Raw genomic sequence first — 23,745 nt, 5'->3', positions numbered from 1 at the left:
TTTTTCCACCCTCATTTTCCAACCCTTCTCCCTCCTGCAGCTCCCAGGAACTTGTATTTAAATTTTAATCCACGCCCTCCCCTCCCTCTGCAGACAAATGTATTCCCAAGTGACTCCAGGATCAAAGCCCCACAAGCCGAGGCACGCCAGGCCCGTTTGGGTAGCAGACAAGCCCTTGCAGATGCCAGCCCTGCTCCTACCTCCTAAAATTCCCAGGACAGGGGGAACAGCGATGCTCCAACCGCTCCACCACCAGGGATTCTCCACCACCACGCCAGTCCCTCGCGCACACACTTTCCCTACCTCGACCCCCTTCCCAAACATCACCGGCACGCCTGAATCCACCTTGGAACAGGATAAACCGGTTTGGAAAGCCGCCTGGATTAGGGATACACGAGGCGCGCTCGCCTCCCAGGTGGCCACGCCCACCATTCTCCCGGTCACGCCCACTCCAACCCGGCCCCGCCCCAATGGGGCGGGGCGGGTCCTGGCCGGAGTGGGCGGGACCGTGATGCGGAGTGGGCGGGGCCTCGCTGCGATGGGCGGGGCTTCCGCACCCGCTCCCGTCGCCCGTGGAGACACCGGGAGCGGCGGTGGGTGAGTACTGGGATACCGGGACAGAGGGGGTTCCCGCCGGGAATACCGAGCTCTACCGCCCTGGACGGGCTGCGCGGAGCCGGCGGAGAAGCGGGAAGCGGCGGCCCTATCCCTTTTTTGCTGCTGGGCCTGGCGGGGCGGGCTGGGCCCGAGCGGTGCCTGGGTGCTTTTAAGGTTTTTTTGTTTGGTTGGTTTTTATGTTCCTCCCCCCCCCCCTTTTCCTGCTGTCCAGAGGGGAATTCCCGGTGGGTGGCAGCGCGCAGTTGTGCTGTGGTTCAACAAGTTGCTTGGAGTTCCGGAATGGGTAGAAATGTGCTTAATTATGTAAAAACTAATCTGCTTAATTATGTAAAAATAATACTAAAATAGGCGTTTTTCTCGGGGACAGCGTCGCACGCCCTTCCCGCCTCCTTCCCACCTCCTTCCCTCCATCCAGCCCTTCCCCATGGCACTGATGGATACCCAGAGCTGGCAGCTCCAACGGTGCCAGAGCAGCCACAGCTTTCAGCTAAATCCTTTAAATTTTACCAATTTTAGTATTCCCAGCCGTCAGGTGATGAGTTTTCCTTGGAATCACAGAGCTCTGCTTGACAGAGGAAGTTTCCCACATGTGGAGAGTTGTGGGATGAGTGCGGGAAGGAGGTTAATTAGTGGGAAGCGTCATTAGTCGAGGAGGTTTCGTGTTGATACTGAGATTACACACCCTGTTGCAGTAACAAGTTTGCTGAGAATCAGGGAATTGCAGAATCTCCTCAGCTGGAAGGGACCCACACAGATCATCGAGTCCAGCTCTTGGAACTTTAATAACTTTTAAATTGCAATACTTTGTTCCAAGCTTAAATTCTGTACTTTTTGGGGGGGGAGGAAAGGGTGTTTTGAGTGGATATTGTGATTTTAGCCTGGTGCTTTTGGGAAGGCGGAGCCAGCAGGAATGGCTGGAGCTGTGTCAAGGGGGAATATCAGGAAAAGGTTCTTCCCCCACCAGGTGATCGTGCACTGAACAGGCTCCCCAGGGCAGTGGTCACGGCACCAAGGCTGCCAGAGCTCAAGGAGCGTTTGGACAATGCTCTCAGGGACAGGGTGGAATTGTTGGGGTGTCCTGGGCAGGCCAGGGGTTGGACTGGATGGTCCTTGTGGGTCCCTTCCAACTCAAGATATTCCATGATTCTGTGATTTAATTTGATTAGTGTGGCACCTCAAATGGAATTCCGAGCGATTTGCCAGGGGATTATCTGGTGTTTTTATTAGCTTAGAGGTCACAGCATCAGGGACATGTTAGTTGTTTGTGTTTATCTGGGCTGTAAATTGGGTTAGAAATACACTTCTGTGAGTAAAGGGTGAGTAGTGGACAGTGGGAGGATTTGATGTTTGATGGTACTCCAGTGCCACTAAATGAGATTGACGGATTAGTACGAAGTTAATGACTTCTCAATCCAGTATTTCATCCTGGTGTGGGATGGATTGCCGGATATCTTTAATCGAGGACTAAAGCAGCAATAAACTCCAGAGAGAGCAATGGATGAGGTCTGGTGCTGGGGGTGAGCTTGTTTCCTAATCACTCAGCCGATGGATGAGTTTTCCTTTAAAAGCAAACCTCTCCTGTCATCCTGGAGGAGTTTCTTGGGCTCCCAGACAGCAGAGCCACTTCCAGCATCTCTCATCTCTTGGTGGTGTTAAATCCAAGTATTGAGTTGTGCTGTAGGTTTCAGATACTTCTCTTATTTCAAATATAATATCTCTTTGGCTATATAGTAACTTTTTTAAAGAGTACTAAAAGTTCTTGATTTCTTAGGCTCTGTTCCTCAAAAGACTTGGACTATTTGAGCCAGATTCACAAAAAGTTCTCTGTAGCAAGGCCTGGGATGAATTATGGAATCCCAGAATGGTTTGGGTTGGAAGGGACCTTAAAGCTCATCCAGTCCCACCCCCTGCCATGAGCAGGGACACCTTCCACTAGCCCAGGTTGCTCCAAGCCCTGTCCAACCTGGCCTTGGACACTTCCAGGCATGGGGCAGCCACAGCTTCTCTGGGCAACCTGTGCCAGGGCCTCACCACCCTCCCAGGGAAGGATTTCTTCCCAATATTCCCTCTGACCTTACCCTCTGGCAGTGGGAAGCCATTCCTCCTTATCCTGGCACTATCTGCCCGTTTAAGAAGTCCCTGTCACTCCTTTCTATATGGCTCCACTTTCCCTGCAAATGTTGCTGGAGTGTTGAGTGGAAGATGCTGAGCACAATGGCTCTGCATGGTGGGAATGTCCTTCCTCCCCAGACACAGCTTCCCAAATCCGAATTCATAACCCTCTGAGAGAATCTGTTGCAAAAGCAAGTCTAAATTGCTCCAGAAATCCATGGTACAGCCCCATAAATCCTCCCCTCAGCCCTTTCCCTTTGTCCCCTTTGCCAGAGCAGAGGTCATTGCAAGGAACAGAGGGAATACTTCCCAAGGGGTGTTTAGTTAGCATGGGAAACCCCACCACAGCCCTGGCCGAGGCTTGGAGCGGTATTCTAGGGAGGATTGTGTTCCTGCAACTTCATCTGTGCTTACACAAACCATGGGAGTGGGTGAAGGCTGCAGGTCTCGTGTCCTCACACAGAAATACCCTCGTGCAGAGGTAGGAATTGTAGTGACACTTGCATTAGCTGGGATGAAATGGGAAGCAAGTCCCCCCAGATCCTGAGGGTCATTGTGGACTTGCTGTTTCTTGGGAAATGGAAGCTGCAGATGTTTGGTGACCCTCGGGATTTGCTCCACATTAATCACTGCTGGAATTGGGCAGCTCTTGGCTGAATTTTGCAATATTACACAACTGGGTCTCGGTTTTCTAAACCTCAGTGTTCATCACATGGTCAGCGCTGGGGGCTGCTCGGGATTGATATCAATTCTTGCTCTCAGGAATAACCTGGGGGGAAACTTGGAAGGGAAGGAGAAGAGAAAATACTGGTGAGAGAAGCAAAAAGTTTTCACTCCATGTTTTACAAGGGTTGATGAGAAGTAGCGGAAAGAGCAGAGGCAGTGACAGAAGTCCTGTGGTGACTGGGTTATGGTAGAATTCTCCATGGGGTTTTGTGGAGGTAGGTAGAAGCAGGAAGGTGAAGGGAGCAGTCAGGGTACCCAGGGGAGGTGGGGGCATGGTGAGGGTACATCCATCCCCTGGTACCGGTTGCTTGGAGAAGCTGTGGCTGCCCCATCCCTGGAAGTGTCCAAGGCCCGGTTGGACGGGGCTTGGAGCAACCTGGGATAGTGGAGACGTCCCTGCCCATGGCATGGGGTGGGACTGGATGGGCTTTAAGGTCCCTTCCAACCCAAACCAGTCTGAAATTCTGTGAAAACAGACCTGGGCTGCAGTGTACCCCAAATACAAGCTCCTTGGTTCCTGAGGCCCCAGCCAGCGTGGGTGGATCAGAACTTTAGGATGTTCATGGACACCAGCAGCTGCGTATTTTTAGCTGTGTTCCTTTGAATATTTCGTAAAACAGGCAATGTGTTTATATTCAGTTTCCTGTGTCCGTATCAGTGTCTTGGCATGTGATGGAGTTACAGAGGGAGGAGGGAAAAGGAAAAAAGTGTGTTTTGAGGATTATTTGTATTCCAGCCACTGTGGACGGCAGGATGTGGCTGCTGGGATCATCTCCTTGTTTAAACATTCATCTCAACTCAAGCAGGAACCAGACTTGCTCCCCCTTTGTTTACACCATTTTTTCCCCCATCCCTTCTCCTGTGTCTTTCCAAACCTTCTGTACAGGGACAGGTCACTTTTTGGTACGGTCTGGTTTGGGACATATACATGTTCTGAACCTTCGTCCACTCCGACACATGGCATGAGCTCCGAGCCCTTGCTCACTGTGTGGGTACTGATCTTCCAACACCAACTCTCCAAAGTGTTTGGAGGTGGAAAAGCCCATCTTTGTTCTGCTGGGAAGAGAGCAGCCTGCTTCCCTAGCCTGTTTCCCCAATCCAGGCTGCTCTGGCAGCCCACAATCCAATCCTATTGATGCTCTGTGGAATCACCCCTTTGTTATCCATAACCATTCCTTGAGCAGGGGCAGTGGGAGCACATGGGGGAGATTTTGCCTGATTTTCCTCTCTAAATGATGGCTTTCCTTGTGCCAAAGCTCCCTCAGAGCACAAAACTGGAAAGTTTTCTGGTGGTTTAAGCTGAGGAGAGCAAAATCCTCCCTCCTAGTTTCCGTCATTGTGATAAGGGGATGCCCTAGGACCCAGCACTGCCCTCGCTGCCTGAACCAGGAATGATGTGGGATGTTCTCAGGAGGGACTGGTGGGTGTCATAGGAAGGGAAAAATATGGGCTGAGAACCAGGAAAAACTGCTGTGTCTATGGAAGCTCCAGGTCTGGCTTGTGGAGCAGGAACTGCCACAAGAAGGATTGGGAAGCTCTGCAAGGAGGACTTGGTGGTGACAGGGGGTGGCCCTAAGAGGAGAGGCCTGTTCAGCAGAAACAGCTGAACATTCTGATTGTTTATACGTTGAAGTTTTAATTTGAATTTGATTGCTATGTCTCCAGCAGGCCTTTCCTGGGCTGTCAGTCCCTCACTGGATATGTTTAGATGTCTGTCCTGTGTTGTTGTTTGGGCTTCAGTTTGCTCAGTGACTGAGATATTTGATATGTCTTCCCAGTTCATAGACAAAAAAGAAGTTCTTTTCTGTGTCATTAATCATACTGATGCTTAGCCAGAGTATTTCCAGAAGAAGATTTCCTTTCTGTTTGTTAAAATAAAATCAAGCAGACACCAAAGGCATTTGTGCTAATTTTTGTGCTGCCATATTGCAGTGAAGTGCAAGAAATTCAGTTCCAAGGGTGGGTTTGGATGAGATATTAGGGATAAATTTCTTCCCTGGGAGGGTGGGGAGGCCCTGACACAGGTTGCCCGGAGAAGCTGTGGCTGCCCTGTCCCTGAAAGTGTCCAAGGCTGGGTTGGATGGGACTTGGAGCAATGTGGGCTAGTGGGAGGTGTCCCTGCCCATGGCAGGGGGATTGAATGAGATGAACTTTGAGCTTCCTCCCAGTCCAATCTGGGATTCTGTGGTTGCTGTAAGTTTGGGCAGATCCCAAATTACGTTTTCATCTCTGTTTGTAGCTTCAAGTCAGGCTTTTTGGTTTAAGCTTGGAGCTGGGGTAAGCAGAAAGTGTCACTGATGATTTTGGAAGATGGACCATCTTTTTCCTGGCTGACTGTGGTTTATGTTGCTGTAAACAACATAAGGTTTATGTTGCTGTAAACAACAAGGCATCCATCCTGCTCAGCAGGGATGCTCCAGCTGGAGCTGCCTGCCAGGGCCCAGGGAGCAGGAGGACTCAGGTTGATGCTACTGGCCTTAGCTGGAGAGACTGGGAACTGTCCAGCCGTGGAATTTTATCATCTCTCTCCCACATGTCCTTTCCTGATTTATTCCTTCCCGAGCATGGCCTGACCTCTGAATGCAGGATTTTGGAGGAGTACATTACGCCAGCCTCAAACTATGCCAGCAATGTTGAGTTTGTGGGTTTTTATGGCTGGTTTGATTGGAGCTTTGATTAGGCAGGAATATGGAGTCTCCGTGGCTCTGAGGAGGGAAGTGACCCCGGGAACCAGAGTTAGTTTTCAGATGCATTTAAAGCTGGGGTTGGACTGGATCCCTGAAGGTCTCTCCCAGCCCAAACCGTTCCCTGTGATCTGTGATTGTTTTGACTGTGTTTTGATCTCCCTCAGGATGCACAAGTCAGTATTAAATTTTTTCTTATTTTTCCTTAACAATTTTCAGGGTGAGTGAGCAGAATGAGAACTTGCACAGATAAGCAAAGCAGCAGTTTTTCCATTATACTTTAATTTTATGCAGCGGTCACATGTCTGTGAAGGAGTTTACGTGTGACATTTATTTTTGTTTCCTTGCTGGATGTGAACTGGACAAGCCTGGCACAGGGACAAGGACTAACTGTGGCAAGACAGTCTCTCTTTTAACACAGTTTATTTTCCTCCTCCATACAGTGATTTTAACAGCACCTATTAAAACTGTGATCCTGTTTCCAGCACAGGAAGTGGCATGTGATTATAAAGGGGACACTGTCTGTGCTGCCTGCCACCTCCCTGCCTTGCTAAGGACCATCCCTTGGGAACTTTTGGTGGTTTTTTTCCTCCTCATTTCCTGGGAGTTGTGTTGCTGTGGCTTCTCCAACCCCGTCGTAGCTCGTGGTGTGACTTGGGCGTGTGTGGAGTGGTGCCAGGGCTTGGTGCCAGAGCTCCACCAGTCCTTGGCAACTGATGGTTGGTTTCCCTCCAAAGAGTGTCTGTGGCAATCCCGGATCCTGCCGTGCCCTGCTTAATGAGGTATCTGTGCCCTGGCTCCTCTGCCAGCTCAGTAAATGCCCGGAGCCTCCAATCTGAGCTCCGCAGTGCAGGGACAGTGGGTGTATCTGCAGGGGCACAGAGGTGTGTGAATGTGCAGTAGGAATTCCAGGAAAGGAGAACAGAGGAATTGCCAGCCCGTTTTGGATTATCAGTCACTGGATTTAGAACCTGCTGTGTGTACTTGCACACCTGTATGGGGATTGCAGTGAATGGGCTTCCAGCAGCAGCACAGCCAGGAGAGGAAAAGGAAAGATAATTTTACTTGTAAATACAGTCCCTGCTCCAGTTCCCACAGAATTCCCATCACCTTGTGGTTTTTATCACCTTCACAAGCTGGGAGAGCTGGGAATGTTCGTCTGGAGAAGAGAAGGCTCCAGGGAGAGCTTAGAGCCCCTGCCAGTGCCTAAAGGGGCTCCAAGAGAGCTGGAGAGGGACTTTGGACAAGGGCCTGGAGGGATAGGACAAGGGGGAATGGCTTCCCACTGCCAGAGGTCAAGGTTGGATGGGATATTGGGAAGGAATTGTTGGCTGTGAGAGTGGTGAGGCCCTGGCACAGGTTGCCCAGGGAAGCTGTGGCTGCCCCATCCCTGGAAGTGTCCAAGGCCAGTTTGGACAGATTTGGAGCAACCTGGTCTAGTGGAAGGTGTCCCTGTCCATGGCAGGGGGTGGAACTGGATGGGCTTTAAGGCCCCTCCCAACCCAAACCGTTCCATGATTCTCTTTCACCTGTAGCATCAAGGCAGCCAACTTGACTTGTGTTTGTGTTGTGGGTGGATGGTTTAAATAAATTACCCTTTGGATCTCTCAGATCTCTTCAGTCGCTGGTTTCTGTTTTTGCAATGCCAAGTTGTGCTTGTCAGGTGCCCAATTCCACTGTCATTCATGGCCAACACTCCTAAAAAATTGCTGCATTCATTGAATTGTCGTTGAATTGTTATAGTTCAAAATTATCAATTTTTACAATAAAGATTTAGGAAGGTTGTTAAATATGGTGTGCTCTGGATTTTCCAGTCTTGCAACAGTGAACAGGATCTGGTAGCAGAACTTGTACGTTTTCGGACTGTTATAATTCCAGGGTTTTTTCTGGGTGTGTAAAGGCCTCTATAGGGAACGTGGGCTGTCAGATTTGTTTCTCCAGGGAATTAAGCCCAACTGCTGGAATATCTCAGTGGAGGCTTACAGCTCAGAGAAGTCTCCAGGGGCAAAGTAATCCTGGAATGGTTTGGGCTGCAGGGGGCCTCAAAACTCATCCTATTCCACCCCCTGCCGTGGGCCAGAACACTTTGCATTAGACCAGGTTGCTTCAAGCCCCATCCAACCTGGCCCTGAACTTTTCCAGGGATGGGAGCAGCCACAGGTTCTACGTGTTTTCAACACTGGCTACGGTGGTGCTTAACTAAACCTGCTCTGACTTTTACTTTGAGTAGTTAAACTCGTTTTGAAGGCAGTGGCTTTTCCAGTAGCTACCTCTAGACTCACCTGCCCCGGGTCTGGGTGGGACCTGTCCCTCAGAGCATGGGCTCCAGGAGGAGCCATGCCGGCAGCACCCAAATCTGTGTAAACTTGTTCCCTTCATTCCCATCTGGGAGGGGGCCAGAGGGAATTGGATGCCTGTGGCCGTGTCCTTGAGAAGGGAAGTAGGGAAACTGGCAATGAGAAAGGTGTGAGGTAGATTTTCCATCCAGGCCTATCTCAAAATACTGTAGTTTTTGTGACTAGAATTAAACCACAAGTGCCAACCCCCCTTAGCTTTGGCTTTCTTGCACTATGAAGTCTTTATAATTTTTATTTTACTCTGTTTCAGGATCATTACACCGATAAAATCAAAGCAAGCCGGACAGGTAGCAAGTCTGCCTATGTAGGTGAGTTTCCACTCCACTCTTGTTCCTTCCTTTCACGCAAAATATAAAGCAGCACAACAAGTCCCAGACTCCAGCGATTTAATTTTTTTCTGGAGCAAAACGAATAAAAAATACTTGGCAACTTCGCGGAGGAGAGCTACAAGGACAGCACCAGCTTGGTGTTGGCAGTACTGGTTGCTCACACTATTCACCTTGGGTTTTTAACTGACTTGAATTTATGGGGCAGAAACACCTGCTTCTCCCATGGAAATTAGGCTTTTCCTTGTTTATTCCCCCAGTAAGGAAAGGGCAACATGCAAATCTTCATCATTTCTGCCTCTGCTGTGTTAACGTGCATTTTGTTTGACCATATCATCATGCAAATTCTTCCTATATTCACCCCATCCTGAAAAGTAGGTGCTTCGATAAATTCTTGTAGCCAAGAAGCTGGTGAAATCCTTTGCACCCTTCCAGTTCTTTGAGCTGAGCCTCACAGAGTTCTTCCCAGAGTATCTCCCGCCTGCGTCCTCGGCTTTATCTCTTGCAGACGAAGGAATTTGCTGAAGGTCACAGAACCTGAGGCCAAACTGCATCCCGTGACTTTCAGTCTGGAGCTTTAATCACAGACCACTCCTGCTTTACATGCTGTAAGAGGAGCTGATTTTGATACAGCTAAAAGTGTCTTTGCAAATGTCTCTTTGTAGTTTGCCTGTCTTTCCTGGTGGGATTTAGCTGGGGAGTACCCTATGGGGAAAAACAGGGACCTTCTGTGGATAAACTGCCCTGTGGTTCATTGTCTTTTCCAATGGCTTCAGGCTGATGTCTTTAAAATAATATTGCTCAGATGTTTTTCAAAGGAACCTTGATCTAGAAGTCACTTTTCATGGCTTTCATGTGTACTAAAGATACAAAACGTTAAGTCAGAAAAAAATGCAGAGGAAAATAAGAGCAGGTTTTTCCACTACTCATCTCCCAACATGTACATTGGGTTTGACAGAATCATGTAATGAAGGCTGACTTTGAAAATCAAACGGAGCTGTAGCCCAGGTTTGATCAGCAGGATGGTACTGCAGTAACTTGTGGGATGGAGGTTATGAAGGAACACAACCTTAATTAAACACCCAAAATACCAAATCCAGTTGATCATCTTGGGAGTTGTCTGTTTCCTTTCATTTCACATTATTTTATGGTTTTTAATCTGTTTCAAAAGGACTAATTAAGACACTGGCAGCATTGTTTATAACTGAAAAAAAGATCTCCACTGTAAAATCTCTCAGTATTTCCAAGTGTAAATTCTCTGAAAAGGAAACATCAGAAGGGAGTGTTCTGTGTTCTAGGGGCTTCTATTCTCCATTTGCACTGATGGGCTGCTAACCTCTGTGTAAACCAGGTGTATCTGTGTGCCCAGACTTCCCATTGCTAACCCAGCCCTGCCTCCTGCACCTCTTCTGAGAGGAGCATGGAAGCAGAGTTTGTCCTTGCTGTAGCTTTTCTACTGTAAAAATGGGTTTGAAATCTGGGGCCCCTGATCCCTTTGGCTGTGGTGCTGTGCACGGTGTGCATCCCAAAGCACTCACATCTTTCCCCAAGTCCTGCAGCTGCCACATGTTTTAGGTTCCCTATGTCATAGTGTGGACTCTCCAGTGCCTGAAGCAGTTAGTTTTGTCTGGGGAGGATCGTGTTTTCTTTTACCTAACCCAAACTTTTTCTAGTATGTATAAAATATTTGTGCTGTGATTTTAACTCTTGCTTGATATCTATTTAAAAATCCAGTCCTTCTCACCTGCCAGCAACCAGGGAGCTACTCCTCACAGTTTGATTTGTGGTAGGTGTGGAGTAGGAGCAGAAAACTTCTCCTAGCCACAGCTGATCCATCCCTGTGATGGGAGCAGCTCCTGCAGACACCAGAGCCATGGCCTTGGCTGGGGCTGTGCTGAGGGAGGACAAGGGAGCAGGGGGCTGCTACCCCTGGAGCCAGTGGGGAGGTTATGGGTGATCCCTCCGGCTGCTTTTCCTGAGAAGTTTGCACTGTGGGTGCTGTGTTCAGTCTGCAAAGTGCTCAAGTGGCTCCAGGTCCTCCTGGGAAACTCTGGTGTATCCCACCACCTTGTTGTCCATCCATCGTGTGGGGTGTAAGGATCATGGAATCACAGGGTGGTTTGGGTTGGAAGGGACCTTAAAGCCCATCTGATTCCACCCCTTGCCATGGGCAGGGACACCTTCCGCTATCCCGGCTTGCTCCAAGCCCCAGCCAACCTGGCCTTGGACACTTCCAGGCATGGAGTATCCTGAAAAGAGAAATGACCCAAAAGCATCTCTAATCCCTCTTTCATTTTACCACTCAGTTCTATTTTCCTGCAGAGGGCAGGACTCTGGTGTTTTTGGCTGCCCAGGTTTATTTTCCATTCTTCTTGGTAGTGTGGCAAATGATTCCAGCACCGGTGTTTCCACTGGGTGTCAGCACGGCCCCATGCAGGGATCGGGCCAGCAGAGCCCTGCCAGCCCTGGGCTTTCCCTTTGGCTACACCCACCACTGGAAAAACGAGGTTGGCTGCATTTCCAGAGCAGGGTTTTCGAGGATGGGCTCACCCTGCGCAGGCGTCAAGGCTGAGTGAGCCGGGAAGGGGCTGTTTTGCTGGAAGTGCTCTTTCCTTCTCGGAGCAGAGCAACCGGTTGGAGCAGGAGGAGTGTGGAACGTGCCTGGCTCGTTCCTGTGCTCTCTAATTAGGGTTACAGCTGGGACAGTGGGTCCCTGGTTCTGGCAGAGCAGCGTGGAGAGCTTTTGTAGTATTTATGGTGTTTACGTGGAAGGTGTGGGTGTGATAAGGAGCGTTCTCAGAGAGTGGCTGGGGGGACATGCGTGCAGGGTCGGTGGGTGACATGTCAGGGCTGCTCACCCTGCTCCCTCCATGCCAACCCTTCCACTTCTTTTCCACACTTACTGCACATCTAGGCTTCCCAAGTCCTTTGCAAAACCCTTGGGCCCGCTGCCTGTCCTGCCAGGCCGAGGTACCTCCTTCAGCCCCCGACTCTGTCCATTTTGGGTGGGAAGCAGCACCCCCCGAGGGCACTTTGGGTTTCAGGTGGGCAGAGGCATCCCCTGGATACTTCTTCCTCTCACCTACTGCTACCATCGGGGACCTGTGCCTCTCCCACCCTCCCTGTGGGTCACCTCGTGCCACTGTGTTCCGGGGTGTGCAGGATCTGGGAGGGGACATGTCAGCACTTGCTGGGACGCCAAATGCTCTGCAGCACATGTTGGCGGAAGGCAGTACCAGGCACACTGAGATTCCTCCAACACATTCTTCCATTGGGGACCTAAATATTTAAAAATCAAGGCCAGAAAGTATCACAAATACAGATTATTTTGATGCTTGTGTGCAACTCTTTTCATCCGTTGCTGTACCTGGTTGTGCTCTGATGTGCCCTCAGAATGGATTGGTTTATTTCTGCACCTGCCTTTAATGTCAGCATTGACCTCTTGGCTTGGACTGGGAGAGTTTTTGGGTTCTGCAAGTTGTAACAAACCTGCTCCTGAGCACCCTGTAGTAAAACCAACCTCCAGCATTCAAGTCCCAACTGGCCTCCAGCCCTCCTGCTCCCGCACAAGCTCCTGGGAAAGTGGCACGTGCAGGAACCCACTAAAACCTTACCTCACGTCCTGCCCCTGCATATGGGAGAGGTACTGGAGAGGGGCTCTGGCATCAGCCCCTCCTTATGCCACCCCTCCAGGGGCCATCGTGGCTCTTCTTCCCCGCTGTCCATGAGGACTGACCTTGTCTGGTCCCTCTCCATGCTGTTTGCAACCCCTCTTCCTCCTTCCAACCACCTTCCTGCCCAACAAATCTCTGCATTTTCAGAAGCAAAATTGACTTCAAAGCTCCTGGCTTTTTATTCCTGAGAGTTCTGGGGAGTGTGAACCAGTAAGAGGAGGCAGCTGGATTTGGGGTTTCATGGTGTGTTATTCCCAGACTGTTTGCAGGGCCCCAGCTGAAGGCAGAGTGGGGAAGGGATGCCAGGGAGGATGGTGTGGGGAGTAAAATGGTTTTCAGGCAGGGCTGTGGGGCATCAAGCAGAGCCTGTGCTAGTGGTGGTGATACACAAATCAGATACAGCTTAAAATCCTTCCAGCAAAGACCAGGGAGGTTGCAGGACTGGGAACAGTTTCACTTGTAAGCCTGCAGAGTTCTTTGTGGAATCACTGAAACCCTAAACACAATGTCCTGAGGTACCACGTGATGGTGGGTTTGGGGCAGAAATGCCAACTGGTGCCTCTGAGCAGCTCCTTAGGAAGTGTTTGCTTCCCTGTGTTGGGAATAGAGCAGCAGCCATGCCTGGCATGAGCTTCCCCCCCCAGCTCAGGGCAGGGAATGAGCTGGAGCAGCAGCTCTGGACTTGTCCGACTGGTTTTTTCCTTCTTTTTTTCCCCTGTTCCTGTGTTTTTAGGAAAAGCAGAACAATTTCCACGGTGGTACTTGCTTCTGGTTTATCCAACAGGCTCAAGTGGGCAGCAGCATCCAAACATTCCATGTGGGAGCAGCAGCAGTGGTGACTCCCTGGGGTGCTCCCTCCCTGTCCCATGGGCAAGGCACCTGAACCAAGGGTGAGGGGGGATCACAGTGGGGTCAGGGGGTCACCCTGAAGGCTCATGTCCTTCCAAACGAGGATTTGGAACACCTCATGTACTTCTTTTCCTGCTATTTCCTTGCTGAATTTGGAGCCTGCCCAGCCCAGAGGCATTTCCAACTCACTACCCTGTGTCCTCCACAAGCAGGACTGTGGCTCTGAAAATGGAGAGGCCTTTGAAATCTGCATTTGCAGATTAGCTGTAACTTTAGATCCATGCTGACCCCCAGCTGTGGGCTGGCACCCTGGAAAACCAGAGGCTGGAAAACCAGCAACTGATGGAGTACCTTGTACGTGCTGTAGTTTATGTTTTGTCCAATTCACTCTATGGATTTACAGTTTTGAATTATTCACCTTAAAAGCTGTTTTATTTCAAGAGAAACAGTAACAAGACACCTTTTCACCCTTTTGAGCCTTCGGCACTCCAGTATGGGCTGGCTTTACATAACTGGAGCAAACTGGGAGCTGTTTGCCAGGCAGAGCTGCTGGGAGATTCTCGGCCGTGCTTTATCAGTGGTGATTTAATTACCTGTCACTCTGCAGGTGCTGTGTAAGTCCTGGATCTAAAAGAGTTAAAAAGATAGATTGAGGTTTAATAATCCCATTGGAGCTGAACTTCAAAGCCCTGATGAGGTGGATCTGGGGACCTGCTGCATGGTCATCTCATTACCTGAAGCCTGTGGAAAGAAACAGGGCAAGGCCTGGAAAAACACGGGTTTTCTAGGGAAGAGGGGCAGCTCCACCCATTTGCAGGTATTCCAAGGAAGGAAAAAATACAGGTTTGTGGCCTGCAGGAATTACACTGGAGGATTCATGTGTTTTTCCCTTTCACCGGCAAAGTGCAGTTGGTGAGCATCCACCTCATCTGAACAAACACTGGTCTCAGTTTTCTGTGGATAAATTTGGAAGAAATTCTTCCCTGTGGGACTGGTGAGGCCCTGGCACAGGTTACCCAGAGCAGCTGTGGCAGCCCCATCCCTGGAGGTGTCCAAGACCGGGTTGGACAGGGCTTGGAGCAACCTGGTCTAGTAGAAGGTATCCCTGCCCATGGCAGGGGGTGATGGCCAGAGAAGCTGTTGGTGGACTGATACTTTTGTCTCGTTTTAGTTTGTGAGTCAGAGACAAGTGAGAATTGCAGCCATGCCCACAGCTGCTCTGGGGTTTAGGAATCTGTGTCACCACCAACCTTGGATCCAGCAAACCTTCGTTCAGCTTTGTCACCATAAAATCATGGAATAGTTTGGGTTGGAAGGGACCTTAAAGCCCATCCAGTTCCACCTCTGCCATGGGCAGGGACACCTGTCCAACCTGGCCTTGAGCACTAGCTGTGTTTTGTCTTAGGTGGTGAGTGGAAAAACTTGTTAGAAATTTACTTTGGTCCATTTAGCACAGAATGAATAGTCATGACTCTGAGTGCTGGAACAGGAGAAATCCTGATGGGAAAATGCTGGAATGAGTCAGGCTCTTGGGATATCTTTGTTTTTGGCTCAGCCTGCTGAGCATGAGGATTCGCTTCCTAGAAATCGGAGCAGTGCCCTCTCCGACCGCACGGTCATTTCTTTAGAGAGTGACTTCATTCTCTTGGGAGACCTCCCTACCTCAGAAAACCTTGCCCACGGCTCCAAGGGCACAAACACCTAAGTTCTACAGAGCTGTGGACACCACCAATTTAAATCTGAGGAGTTTTCTGAAGTCCAGGGAGAAATCATCCTGGGAGAAATCCGGTGGTTCCAGGAGACCGCAGCAGCTTGGATCAGTTGCCAGGAACTCAGAGGGAAAACAGTATTATTGGGTGCTGACCTAGTTGTTTGTACATCTCTCTGTAGAAGAGATTTAGTGATCTTAGGAGGAGTATTAAGGCTTGTGTTTGTTTGAAGATGGGGAAATTCAGCAATTTAATTTTCAAATGTTATGGTTTGGGTTGCATTTTCTCTTTTTTTTTTAAAGCATCTAATTTATTAACAAAGCTAACCAGCTGGGAAAATAAGCACTGGAACTTTCCTAAGGAGGTCATCCATGGAGATTGGAAAGGGATCCAGAGATTCAAACCTCTCCAGTTGAAAAAAGGGGGTTGGGGCTGGGGAAGGGAACACTGGTCTTGCCCCAGTACAACAAAAGGAGAATGGTTTATCTTTTAATTTTGCAATAATTTTTTAAACCTTATGTCTATTTTTTTATAAAAGTACTAAAATCACAGGAATTAGAAAATCCTGAGCTATATTCTCTGAGCTGCATGCATTACTTGATAAAAATTAATTACTTTGGGTTGGGTTTTTCACACCACAGTTTTTCAGTATAGTAAGTGAAAACTGCAGAGACTAAATTAGCCCAGTGCTAAATGTCCAAGGCCAAGCTGGACAGGGCTTGGAGCAACTTGGTCTAGTGGAAGGTGTCCCTGCCCATGGCAGGGAGCGGAACTGGATGAGCTTTAAGGTCCCTCCCAACCCAAAGCAGTTGGGATCCTGTGATTCCACGAGTGCTGTGTCCTGGGCTAAGCCTGTGCTGTAGCAGGAACGCTACAGAGGAAAAATTCTGTTGGCTTTTTGAATTTTGCATGAATTCCCTCCCACGGGTGGTGAGCAGTGAATCCTGTGTGACTCACTCCATAGGTGACCTCTCTGGAGCACAACTTGGGGGATATTTTTGGGCCATGAGGTGTTTGTGGGGAGCTGGGGCAGCACAGGACTGACACAGACCAGAGGTCAGGTTGTTACAGAGGCAGAACATCCATGAATCCACATGGATCTGCAGGAGCATGTTCTTAATATTTGCTTTAGGAAATAAGTTTTTATTGATACCAAATGTCAGGTGTGAGTGTCCCTCCTACCTGAGCCTGAGCAGGTGGTGTTACTTGTCACTTAGCAATTCCTCTGCCCAAAGCTTTTCCAAGAATTTTTCCCCCAAAATGGGGACTCAGAGCAGGATAATGCTGTTCCCAGCTAGCTGGGCAGGCATGGGCACTGCCTGGAAAACACCCCTGCTCCCCAGGCTGAGGTGAGAGAAACCTGAATCCTGCAGGAACCGCTGTGGGCAGCGCTTGGAAAGGTCACACAGAGCCATGTTGGATTCAGGTCACTGTATTGCCATAAATGATTCAAGCACAGCCCCATGGAGCCAATTTTCCTTGTGGAGCTGTGGAAAACAAGCGGCAGGGTTTGTGCAGAGTCCTCTGGAGACTGTGACACAGGACAGTGACACGGGCAGGGCTGGTCCAAACAGGCTCTTTGGGTGCCTGGAGACCTGAGTAACTTGGAATCACAGGCTGGTTTGGGTTGGGAGGGACCTTAAAGCTCCTCTTGTTTCACCCCCTGCTGTGGGCAGGGACACCTTCCACTAGACCAGGTTGCTCCAAGCCCTGTCCAGCCTGGCCTTGGACATTTAGCACTGGGCTAATTTAGCACTAAGCTCTTGACTGCTGCGATGCCTGTAGGGATATCCTTGGGAATGCAATGCTGCACAGTCCTCAGTCCCTCCATGGGCTGCAGGTGGGTGTCTGCTCCACCATGAGCCTCTATGAAACAGTCAGGGATGCTGAGATCAGCCTGTGCCATGGATATTATTTCTTCACAGAAATGGCTGTCAAGCCATGGCACAGCTGCCCAGGGCAGTGGTGGAGTCCCCATCCCTGGAGGGATTTAAAAGCTGTATGGATGTGACACATGGAGACATGGGTCAGTGGTGGCCTTGGCGGTGCTGGAGGACAGTTGAACTCAATGATCTGAGAGGGCTTTTCCAGCCTAAATGATTCCATGGTTCTATCCTGGCTCACTCCTTGCTCTTTGGTGGGCTCAAGACCAACTCTCCTTCCATGTGCTCAGGGAAGCACATGGATCCTGTTACACACTGGGCTCTCCTGGAAGCCCATGGGGAGCTGCAAATGGGAATCAAGCTGCCAAAGCTGTGCTGGAATTTTTGCCAGACCAGCCATGGCTCTGCCCATCCTCCTCACTGCCACTGGCTGAGCCAAGGGGCAGAAACCTGCACAGAAGCTCCATGCTTTTTTTTGGAGGATGTTTTACTTCCAGAGCTGTTTCTCAACTGCTTGGTCCTGTTGGGTGTCTTAATAACAAAAAAAAAGGCCCTTTATGCAGTGTGTCGTGGATGCCTCTGTGTAAAAGCTGTTTAAGGTGCTGTGCTACCTTCTGGAAAAATAACCCACTGTCTTTTCAAACAGGATTTCCCTGCTCCACTGAAAATGTCTGGCAAAACAGCCACCACGACCAACAACATTGCTCAGGCCCGAAGGACTGTTCAGCAGCTCAGGATAGAAGCCTCAATAGAGAGGATAAAGGTGACAGCACATCCTTCCTCACCCCTCCTTTCTTTCCTTGTTTTTTTCCCCTTCCAGCTGTAGGACAACATAACAGAGTGTGTGTGTGTCTGTGCACCCACAGCTCAGTGATTTTTTCCCATCTTAAAATGTGACATCAACATTTCAGCTCAGCAAATGTAAATAAATCCAGTTCTCGTGGCCCAATATCCCATCTAACCCTGCCCTCTGGCAGCGGGAACCTTCTCCCCCGTTTTCTTCCCTGTCACTGCAGGATAGATGAGAAATTCCTCATTACAACCCACTGTATTATTTTGAACCCCCTTCTGTTTATTCCCAGTTTTCTGTGTAGGAGCCAGGTGGAACCTTTACCTGGTGTCACAAATGAATCCCAAAGAGCAGCAGGGTCCATCCTTTCCTCCTCCCTGAGGATGAAGCAAGGAGACAGAATGTGTCTATCTCCAAGTACCTCTCCCATCCCTGATAGGGACTCTGTACCCATCACAGCTCTCAGCACCTTTGATCCTGTTCCCATGGGAAACCCTGTTCTCTGTTTATTTTTCCCTGTCTCCTGCAGGTGTCCAAAGCCTCGGCAGACCTGATGCTGTACTGTGAGGAACACGCCAAGAAGGACCCGTTGCTCATGGGCATTCCTGCTTCTGAGAACCCTTTCAAGGACAAGAAAACCTGCATTTTGTTATAGGAGAGGGGCAGCTCCTCCCCAGCCCACCTAGGCGAGGCCAAGCACCAACACTCCGTAAGGTCCCAGCCGTTCCCTGGCTCGGAGCGGCTGCTCTTTTACCATGTGTCTAAGTCCTTAAGCTTTCCAAAGCATTCCTTCTGATCCTTATCTTTATTAGGAAGCTGAATTAATGTCTTTCCTGGACAAGGGAATGGGGTCAAGCCTGGGAGCAGCACTGGGGTCTCTGCACAGAGGGGTCCTGGTTGCATTTGCCAAGTCAAACAAGACCAAAGTTGCCTGAGCTGTGCTGATAAAGCAGAGGCCAAGTCGTAGAGACCTGATGGAACATCACTGAGTTTACACTTTTGAATGATTAATTCTGGGGGGGGTTGTACCTGTGCTGGCAGCACCAGTTTGTGCACAGGTATGCTTAAAGTGCATTTTCTAGCAAAAAAACTACCTTGCAAAATGATTGTAGCAGCTGCTGAGGAGCTCCAGGGAGCTGTGCCACAGCCTTCCTCCTGCTGGCCTCTCTTCCCAGTGGAGAGTTGAGAATCAGAGACCTGCAGATTGCTTTTCCTGCTTTTTAAGAGTTGAAAAAGCAGAATTTTCAGCTTGGATTCTGCTGCTCTGCATTTTCCTCTCTAATTTAAAATCCATGTTAGTATAAAAACCATCCTGTCGAAAGAGTGGAAGGCTGGAACTGCTCTGGCAGGAAAGAATGCTGCCCTCACTCGCAATCCCAGTCACATTCTGTGCAGGGAGTCAGAATTTGACTCTTTTTTAAAAAAATATTCATTTTTAAAGGGGAAAAATGCCAAATTATATTCAGCTTGTGGTTCTGCATTTATAATTGGAGGGCCTTTTCATCAAGTATATATTTTATATATACACATAATAAAAAAGTCTTTCTTTGTGTGCCTGTGTATATATATATATATATACACATAAACTTTGTATTTTTGCAAATATTGCATATTAACAGCAAATTTGGAAGGGTTTGAAAATAATACTGACTTCAGTTGGCTGCAAATGTCCTTCTCTGCATCCTGCTCCAGTTGTGATCTGCCATAACTGTGCATTTCTGTGAGGATATTTACAGACTTTATTAACTACTTGTCATTTATGTTGCATATTTGTCATTTCTATATGAAATTATAGACCCACTATTGATATATATTAAGAACTAATATCTTTGTTTAACAAGCCTCTTTGACAAAGAGCTCCAAAATCAGCCTGACAGAGAATTGTGCTGCTTATCCTATGCTTACGTGCAGATTATTTTTATAGACTATTTTTCTAGAGGCAATTGAAGAAAACAATAATGTAGCTCCACACTGATTCTTTTTTATTGTGTTTGTCTCTATCATTTTATCACACACATAGGTAGAATTAATGAGCTCAGTTAATTACTCAGTTTGGGGCTACAAGGCTGAGCAGTTGAGAACTCCAGCTGTGCCCAGAGGTGGCCAGGCAGGTACATGGGGTGCAGGGAGGGAAAGAACCTCATACTATTGCCCGATTATTGTCTTCCCAGCAATCTGGTGTTCCCACAGGAATCTGCAGGTTTATTTGGTTAGAGATCCCTGCTCCCAACCCAAAACCAGCTCCCCATTGTGGCTGCAGGGGGGCTCTTTGTGTCTGCCTTCTTTGTGTCTGCCCTGGAATAAAGCTCACCATGGGGGCTGGGTGGTGATCCAGCTCTGGGACCCCGGATTGTGATCCAGATGTAGGGCCCTGGTGGGTGATCCAGCCGTGAGGCTCTGGATGGTGATCCAGCTGTGTGATCCAGCCAGAAATCCAGCTGTGAGACGCTGTTTGGTGATCCAGCACATCAGCCTGCATCTGACAGCATTTAATCTATAGATATTTGGTAAACTCACTATTTTTTAAAATATAACATATAGGGACACGTGAAATCTGGAGCGGTTACGTTTGCGTTTCGCTTTTTGCTGTAAGTATTCCCAGGACCAAACCCAGGAATTGTAAAATTTAGGGGAAATACAGCCTCTGTTCTTATAGAATTTTTTCAAAAAAGGAGAAATGAGGCCATCCACAGGTGCTGGGAGAAACCTGTGGGGTGCCATGGGGATGCCCTACCATGCTGCATCGCCATGCCACCCCACCATGGTGCATTGTCATGCTGCCCCTCTCTCCCCTTGGCCAAGCTGGCTGATTTTGGAGAAAAAAACAAGCATTTGTGTGCATGGCTGTGTGCTGGGCCATGTGCCCCCAGGTCCACCCAGAGGTCTTGCCCAGTTTGTAGTGTGGGGACAGGGGCTGGAGGGGTGACTGAGAGAAATCAGGGGTTTGGGGGGGTTGGATTGAGTTTGAGCTTGGAGAAACAGCAAATATGGTGATGCTGCTCCTGCAGTGTCCCAGGGCACAGGATGGCACCTGCTGGTCCTGAGCTACGTGCCAGACATGGATAGGGATGGGTGGCCTTGGGCCAGAGTGTCCGGGAGTGGGAGAACTGGTCCAGCCTCACAACCTGGCTAGGCTGGCACCGGTCCTGCTGGGGTTGGGGACACTGACCCCCCGGTGCCACTGCTGTGGGGTCACACACGTGCCATTAGGGATGTCCAATGTGGGTCAGTGGTGTCCCCGTGGCCTGCCCCCCGGGCAGTGCTGGCAGCGTGGGCGGGAGAGGCTGTTCTCCTGCCACATGGAGAAATCCCTGCTGTGTGCCAGCCTGGAGTTGTAATTACAGAGGAACCTGGCACAGAGACCTCCCAACCCCGGTGGGCACGGGCTGTGCTGAGGGTGCATAGGGAAAAAATCTAGGAGCATTTGCAGAGTCTGTGGTGCAAGGAAACATCAGGTCAAGTTTTCCTGCACCAAGGAATCAGGTTTCCCCCCATTCCAAGAAGACTCAGGTGCTGCAGGAGTGTCGGAGTCTCTGCAATAAAGCTGCCTCTCTTTTTCTTAGCTCCTGTTGTTGCAGCATTCAAGCAAAATAAATAAATAACATTCCAACCATTTCTTGCAGCACAACGGCTGCTTTGGCATTTAATGGCTTGGGAGGAGCTGGGAATAAACCCACATGGAGCAGCACAACAGGACCTTGCTCACTGCCAGGATGAGGAAGCAGCTGCTGCTGAGCCCTTTTGCCTGTGCACTAATGGAGTAAGGAAATAAAACCCTGGGCCAAAGGTTTGATTGGAAACTTTATTTCAAAAAAAAAAGAAAACACAAAACAGAAACACCAAACCCCCCCCCAAACACTCAAATTTCAAACAATTATATTAATGTTGCTGCTTGCACAGCCAACTGGTAAAAGATTTGTGGTTGCAGACCAACGGCTTAAGGGCATTTCGGTTCTCAAACCTCCAAGTATAAATAATTTTCCCATCAATATCAGAAAATAACTTATTATTATAATTATTATATATCTTAGCATAAAAACATGAGAAATAACATCCCAAAAATACAAGAACATTGTTGGCAAAATGCCTCGATTTTTGCTCTTTAAGGTGTTTAAAACAGGAATTTTAAGTTGCACTTAAGGATAGAAAGTGAAGGGTGTTTTCAGCGAGGGACTTGAGCACCCCTGGCATGTCAGGCTGGGCTCATCCTGCCACTTTTCCTTCACTTCCTCAGTCATTCCCACCGCTCCGGCATCGCTTTGCTCCAGCCCCACACAACACGTCGCTCCACTGCAGCCAAACCCCCCCCCCGACGTCAGTTTTAGCTTTTTTTTTTTTTGTTGGGTTTTATTTTTCCTCCCCCGGAATCCCGGTGCCAGGGCAGGGAGTTACTTCCTGAGCAACTGCGAAAGTCTTGCAACACTCCAGTGCAATCGGGATCGGGATGGGCTCCGGCGGTCACCGCTCCGGGAGGTTGATCACCGGCACCCACTGATCCAGGTACCGGCTCTCCCGGCAGAAACACATCAGCTGACTCAGCGCTGGATCCTTCCACTGCGAGGCCTGGGGGTTCTGGAAAGGGAATGGGGGAAGGCTTGGACACGGCAGCAAAAACAGCCCGCGCAGGGCAGCAGGGGAAAAAAAAAAGCACAGCAGAAAGTCCAGGAGTGTGAATCATCTTAAATTGCCACCGAAGCAAACAAACAAGTCAAGCCGGGAAGCGTGTGAGGAGTTTTGTAGTTTTGGACTCTGGGGCAGAGGAGGGAAAGGAAAAAAAAAGACGGCAAGAGAAGGGGAAGAAAGGGAAAGAAAAAGGGGAAAAAAGAAGGGAAGAAAAAGGGGGGAAGAAGGGAATAAAGGGGGAGAGGAAGAAAGAAAAAGGGGGGAAAGAGGGAAAGAAAGGGGGAAAAGAGGGAAAGAAAAAGGGGGGAATAGGGAAAGAAACGGGGAGAAAAGAAAAGGAAGAAAAAAGACGGAAAGCAAGAACAAAATAAAAGGAGAAAGAGGGGAAAACAAAGGAGAAAGAGGGGAAAATAAAGGAGAGGGAAGAAGGACCCCATTTTCCCTGGGGCGTGGGAAGCCCCGCGCAGCCCCCGGTGCGGGCGCGCTGAGTCCGCGGGTTCGAGCCCCGGGCACGGCGAGTTGCGGGGGGTCCCGCCTGTCCGTCGGGGCCCGTCCGTGCCCCCCGTGCTCACCGTGACGAGCACGCAGTGCAGGTCCGCGGGCGGGTCGGGGCCCGCGGCGGGCAGCAGCAGCTGCGCCAGGCGCGCCGGGTTGCTGACGCGCAGGATGTTGATGTCGTTCTCGCAGCAGAAGGCCCGCAGCAGCGTGAAGTGGATCTGCAGCGCCGCGTCCCCCGCCTCCTCCTCCTCGGCCGCCAGCAGGCACAGCACCACGTTATCGGGGTCCCTGAGGGGAAACCGCCGTCACCCGGAGGGGACACCGGGCAAGGGGGAACGGGGGCAAAGGGGGGGTCACTCACACGTTGAGCAGCTTGGCCGCTTCGTAGACGCCGAGGGTGAGGCTCCGCTGGCTCAGCGCCTTGCTCAGCACCTCCTCCAGCGCGTCCCCCGCCTGCTCCATCCTGCGCCGGGACAAACGCCCGTCACGGGGACCCCGCACCGCAGCGATCCCCGCACCTCCCTCCGCCCCCCCCGGCCTCACCTCCCGGCGGCACGGCGCTCCCCGGGCAGCTCCTCCAGAGTCATCACGGGGCCGCGGGGCAGGGACGGACACGGGGACACGGACACGGCGACAGGAACAGCCCCGTCCCCGGCGTCGCTGCGGCCGCTCCGGCCCTGCCGCCCGTGCCGGACAAAGGCGCCCCGCGCGCGCTGCCCCTGCCGCGCCCCGGCCAACCCGCACCGCCGCGATTTGCATATCGTCCTTCTATTGGGTTATGCAAATGAGGCCCCGCCCCCGCGTTGCCGAGCCCGGCCGGGCCTGACCCCGCTCGGCGCCGGGAACCGGGACAGGGAATAGTTTGGCATGGGAGGGACCTGAGACCGACTCATTCC

The 23,745-nt window shown here is 50.2% G+C and overlaps 2 protein-coding genes across 3 annotated transcripts; one reads left to right on the top strand and one right to left on the bottom strand.

Moving 5' to 3' along the window:
* Positions 1 to 493: 493 nt before the first annotated feature.
* Positions 494 to 20,285, top strand: GNG12 (G protein subunit gamma 12). 2 transcript variants are annotated; one of them, XM_027694417.1, is made up of 4 exons: positions 494 to 597; positions 8,748 to 8,805; positions 17,585 to 17,701; positions 18,258 to 20,285. In XM_027694417.1, exons 3-4 carry the CDS (start codon positions 17,606 to 17,608, stop codon positions 18,381 to 18,383), a joined length of 222 nt encoding a protein of 73 aa, XP_027550218.1. In that variant the 5' UTR covers positions 494 to 597; positions 8,748 to 8,805; positions 17,585 to 17,605; the 3' UTR covers positions 18,384 to 20,285. The 2 variants fall into 2 exon arrangements, with proteins under 2 accessions (XP_027550218.1, XP_027550219.1); XM_027694418.1 differs by lacking the exon at positions 8,748 to 8,805 and having other exon boundaries at positions 504 to 597.
* Positions 20,286 to 21,516: 1,231 nt separating this feature from the next.
* Positions 21,517 to 23,545, bottom strand: GADD45A (growth arrest and DNA damage inducible alpha). Its single transcript, XM_027694416.1, has 4 exons — positions 23,393 to 23,545; positions 23,211 to 23,312; positions 22,924 to 23,137; positions 21,517 to 22,300 (listed from the first exon to the last, which is right to left on the bottom strand). The coding sequence occupies exons 1-4, from the start codon at positions 23,434 to 23,436 to the stop codon at positions 22,187 to 22,189; spliced, it is 474 nt and encodes a 157-aa protein (XP_027550217.1). The 5' UTR covers positions 23,437 to 23,545; the 3' UTR covers positions 21,517 to 22,186.
* Between the last annotated feature and the right edge of the window lie 200 nt (positions 23,546 to 23,745).

This window comes from Neopelma chrysocephalum, unplaced genomic scaffold (genome assembly GCF_003984885.1).
Source record: "Neopelma chrysocephalum unplaced genomic scaffold, ASM398488v2 Primary Assembly neopelma1_97, whole genome shotgun sequence".
Taxonomy (NCBI): Eukaryota; Metazoa; Chordata; class Aves; order Passeriformes; family Pipridae; genus Neopelma; species Neopelma chrysocephalum.
The sequence above is the reverse complement of the archived record's forward strand: the minus strand, read 5'-3'. Positions and strand labels throughout refer to the sequence as shown.